At 39.6% G+C, this 4,717-nt stretch overlaps 1 protein-coding gene across 1 annotated transcript; it reads right to left on the reverse strand.

Annotated features, from left to right (window-relative positions):
- Positions 1-685: 685 nt before the first annotated feature.
- LOC121963617 (leucine-rich repeat-containing protein 31-like) lies at positions 686-4,670 on the reverse strand (the record flags this gene model as incomplete). Its single annotated transcript, XM_042513896.1, has 5 exons — positions 4,522-4,670; positions 3,254-3,430; positions 1,990-2,133; positions 1,540-1,707; positions 686-850 (listed from the first exon to the last, which is right to left on the reverse strand). Coding segments are annotated over exons 1-5 (667 nt in total), but the record flags the coding sequence as incomplete, so codon positions are not given.
- Positions 4,671-4,717: the final 47 nt, after the last annotated feature.

Here is a 4,717-nt window from a genome sequence, read left to right on the forward strand (position 1 = left end):
GTAGTTTCTGATTCGTGAGATATCGTTCTTCAGACTTTGTGTTCACGAGCTTTGAGATTTAAAATGTGAACAACATGAAGCTACAGAGAAGATTTTATTTAAATGAGCGTTTAAACAAGAGGCTGACAGCTGTTTTAAGTTTATTTACATTTTTAGATCATCATTTTCAATTTTATATATATTTTAAATTGAATCTGGATCTCTCTGCATGGACAGCAGTTCACATTAAAACCATATTACACTGTGCATGTGATCAAAAAACTTTCTTCCCATTGACCAAACATTGACTTTTGCTGTCATGTTTATGCATTTACGAGTCAAGCCGGCGATTCGCGTTATAAAATAACGTTGTTGTTAATGTTAGTATACTGGCCTGGCTGCTTTATGGTTAAAAGTTTGTTTGCTTGCTGCAGCTAATAGATGCAGATACTAAAATGTGTAACTACGAAAAGTAATTAAGAGCTACGAGGAACTAAATACAATTGTTGACAGTTTTTAAGCTTCCTGTCATTTCTGCTGCCCTGAAACGTCACAACCCGAAAACTCAATTTCCCACTCATATTTCCGACTGTGGAGGGCCGTTCACGCGCTCAGAACACGTAAAAATGGTAAATACGATATTTCTGAGATAGATCAGATTAACCTTTTCATCCTTCTTAAAGTATAAATGTGTTAAAGCGCGTACCGAGAGCGGCAGCATCAGCCGCAGTGAGCCTGCAGGCCACCAGGTGGAGCTCCCTCAGCGGTAGGCGACCATTACCCAGCAGGCCTTGCAAAGCGCCGCCCCCGACGCCACTGTTCCACGATAAATCGAGGATCTCCAAGAGAGGAATGCAGCCGAGAGCTTCACCTGCACAATAAAAAAAAATGACTTTGAAATATTTCCCCACTGAAGCCTCATTAATCATCACCTTCACAATAAATGTATCAACCCTCATTTCACAAACGTTTTATTCATTCAACCAAACCTCTAAAACCTAAAAGGTATTAAGTTTAATGTCAGAAAAAGCATTTTCTAACTGATCATCACATGAACACACATCTCTGCACGCTCTCTCAGACTTACATTTCAGATTTGAATCTTCTCTCACACTCAAACATTAATGCAGCAGTTTGGCCGATATGTTTCAACAGTGCATCAGGAGAGCCGCTGTTTTCGTTTTTTATGAAATGGCAAATTTATATTTTATAACAATATGTTGGGGTTCTTGTTAATGTACATTTCATATATTCAAATTTTTGAAAAAATAAATAAATAAAAAAACTTAAGTAAAGCTATCAAACATAATATTAAAAATTAATATATACATATAAAAATTTTAAATATGTTTAATCAAATTATGCTTTAATTGTAGTTGGTTTTTTTTTTTCAGTAACACTGAAGACACAGGTCTTCGTAAAGATCTTGCATATTTCTGCATCTTTGCTACCACTTCTAAAAACTGTACAGAAATTGTATTTTTAATTTTTCTTCTATTTTATACTTGTGTCTATGGATTTTCTGCAATACTTCTATTGCTTATTTGTTGAATGACCCACCCAGAGCAGCGACGTCGTCAGCGTTGAGCCTGCAGCTGCAGAGCCTCAGCGCTCTCGTCCCGCCCACCTGCTGCAGGTGACAGGTCAGCGCTCGCAGACATCCACCAATCAGCTCGTTCCAGGAGACGTCCACCTCCTCCAGCTGAGGGAGGAACTGGAGCAGCGTCGCTGAGGACAGAGGAAGACGATGTTGGAGGGCAGATAGAGAACCTGCTCATGTATTCAGTATTTAACCCTTACAGACTGTAGGTGCATTTTCTCATTCTTCGTTTTTCTGATCATTTTGGCTGCGTTCATGCATTTGGCAAACATTTTGGCAAGCTTATATATTTTTATTTAATCAGTGAATTTGCAGCTCAGCTCCTACAATAAGTCTAAAATACACGGTGGAAACTAAATAGTTAAATTCAGACTGTTCAGGTCAAAAAATGCTCTGTTTTTGATCCCCACCGAGCTCCAGCAGGTCAGTGGCGGTGAGGTCGCAGTGAGCCAGGCTCAGGCTCCTGCTGTCGGCTTTCTTCCCCAAACGCTGCAGGAAAACGCTCAGTCGCCCCCAGCCGACGTCTCGCTCGCTCTCTGCTGACTCAGCAACGCCTCGAACACAAAACACACACACGTAACACGTTACATGTAACACGTTACACGCCTCTTTCACCTTTCTCTGCACCTCTGTGACGTCTTCCTCTTCTCTGTGGTTCTGCATTAATGTTCAGACACATGGCACATTTTATATGTGCATCATTTCAAAATTCGGGGAGGGGGGCACATGTGCGACATGGTTTGGGGTCCTCCACAAAAAATGAGCGTCAAACACTCAGTTTCCTGCATTCTGGGGAATTTTTATGCATCAACTTGCAGAGGTCGGACCAAGTCATTACTGTGTCCAAAGCACTTCCCGAGTCCTAAACTTTGAGTTTCGAGTCCTAGTAGTTGTTGTTGTTATTATTATGAGGGTTTTTTTTAAAATTTGTATATATTCATTAAAACAAGTGCAACTAAAATCAGAAGACAGTAGAGCTGACATTGCACTTTGCATGAAATAATGTTAACCCTTTGAAACGAGCAAATTTGGATTTCTTACAGAAGGAGAAGGCAGTTCTCAAATCAACAAAACATTAGCAAAAAATTATTAAATTTTTTTTTGAAAAAGTGCAAGAAAACTAACTGAAAATAGCCTTACCCCCCACAAAAAAGTTTTTTTTTCTATATATTTTATTATGTAACACAATTTTAAAGTTTTCTGGATATTTTCCCTATTTTTATTTTTTTGAATAATCCTCCCCTCTTTTTTAAACTAATGATTTAAGTAATTCTCTCGTCACATTTGACTTATTTTTTGAAGTTTGTGCTGTATTTTTTGTTGCTCATTGTCTTTTTCCCCTCAACGTTTTATTTTACGAAAGCTGTCTGAACTGAAACTGATGTCAGTCAATTAAAATGAATTTATTTGTGGCTCACTTTTTGGAATAAGATACTTTTTCATGTGAAGGCTGTGAGGAAAATATCAAATACTTCACTTCAAAGTGAAGTCCTGAATGGTCGCTGTTAAAAGTCTTTTGTGATTTTGTCGAGTCTGAAGTCACCAAATTAGTGAAATGAGTCCAAACATCAGCCAGTTTGTGATTTTCCGCAGCAGTTTATGGTGTTAAACGTGTTACATTTTGTCAGAATAAATGTCTTCTGCTGCTTTAATGTTTTTCGGGTCTCTGCTCACCTGGACTCTGTCCTCTCTCCTCCGCCTCTGCGTCCTCAGGGATCCCCGCCCGCTCCCGGGACAGGAAGCGTCCCAGCGGCTTCCTGTCCGCGGCCGTGCGCTTCCTGCGGATCTGGTTCATGATGAGGTCGAGGGGGGAGCGCCTCAGTGTGGCGCCGTCCCGCCCCCGCTGAGCATCTGACCAAAGAGAGGCAGAAAACAAGAGTCTCACCAGCTCCTCCTTTAACCCTTTGAAACCTCAGAAAATCAGCTTGATTTCCAAAAATAAGGGAAGAAAGCAATGAATAACGTAAAAAGAAATTTAAAAAAATTACTTCCATTTTTGTTTTAAAGGGAAGTTAAAAAAAAAGGATGTGACATTTTTTAAAAAATGCTTTAATAGTATAATAATAATAATTCTGATTATTAGAAACACAGTTGTCTGGAGATTTTCCCTGAGCCTCAGCTTTTCATGCTGCATTCAGACGCCTGTCACGAGCATTTAAACCTCTAAACCCCCCAAAAAATTATTTTTGACTTCTTACAAAAACACAGGAAAAAACATAACGAGCAACTTGGATAGAAAAAAAACCAAACACACACACAAAAAAAAGGTAAAAAGTGACAAGGACGTGATCTGAAAACTGGCTGGTGGGATTTTTCAATATGATCAAAAAGATGAGGGCAAAATTTCCAAAAATGTGTATTATTTGTAATTATCTTAATTATATATTTAAAATTATCTCACAGAAAAAAATATGCTAAATTTTGAACGTGCCTTCTTGGTGTCATTTTTTTAAATTAAATGATTTATTTTTGCTTATTTTCGAGTGAGTTTTGTGTAATTTTTCACCATTTTTTGCTATTTCTGTTGCTTTTCCTCGTGTTCTCTTAGTTATATTTATATATTAGGCTACACAGCACTGTGACCACCCTAAGGCCTCACCTGAGGAGTAATGCTGCTGATAGTCAGCCTCACCTGAGGAGTAATGCTGCTGATAGTCAGCCTCACCTGAGGAGTAATGCTGCTGATAGTCAGCCTCACCTCAGCTGTCAGAAGTCATGTTGTTAAAGTATAAAGCTGCATAAAATGGAGACACTCGAGTACGAGTACCTGAAATTTGCGCAGTACTTGCAGTAAATGTACTTCTTGAGACTGCAGCGCAGTATAAACAGCGTGTGAACCTCAGAGACAGAAATCCGCGGCTCGTGGTTTCTGTCTTTCACTGTCATTAAATCTGTGCGCCAGAGTTTGGTTTCCTCTGTGTGAACAGCACATCTCATCTCACCTGCACACTCCATGTTTGAGCCGCTGAGCCAAAACTCAAAGCAAAAATCGATGAAAACAGAGTAAAAAAGAGAAGAGGAACTGTTTCATCGGCCGGTCCAGGTGAGATAAAACAGGTGAAACCAGAGACCCGCACTTCTTTTTCCCCTCGAGCAGCTCTCGCGCTGTTGTCACCTAAATGACGTCACGTCCCGTGC

Source organism: Plectropomus leopardus, unplaced genomic scaffold, assembly GCF_008729295.1.
Source record: "Plectropomus leopardus isolate mb unplaced genomic scaffold, YSFRI_Pleo_2.0 unplaced_scaffold1190, whole genome shotgun sequence".
NCBI lineage: Eukaryota > Metazoa > Chordata > Actinopteri > Perciformes > Serranidae > Plectropomus > Plectropomus leopardus.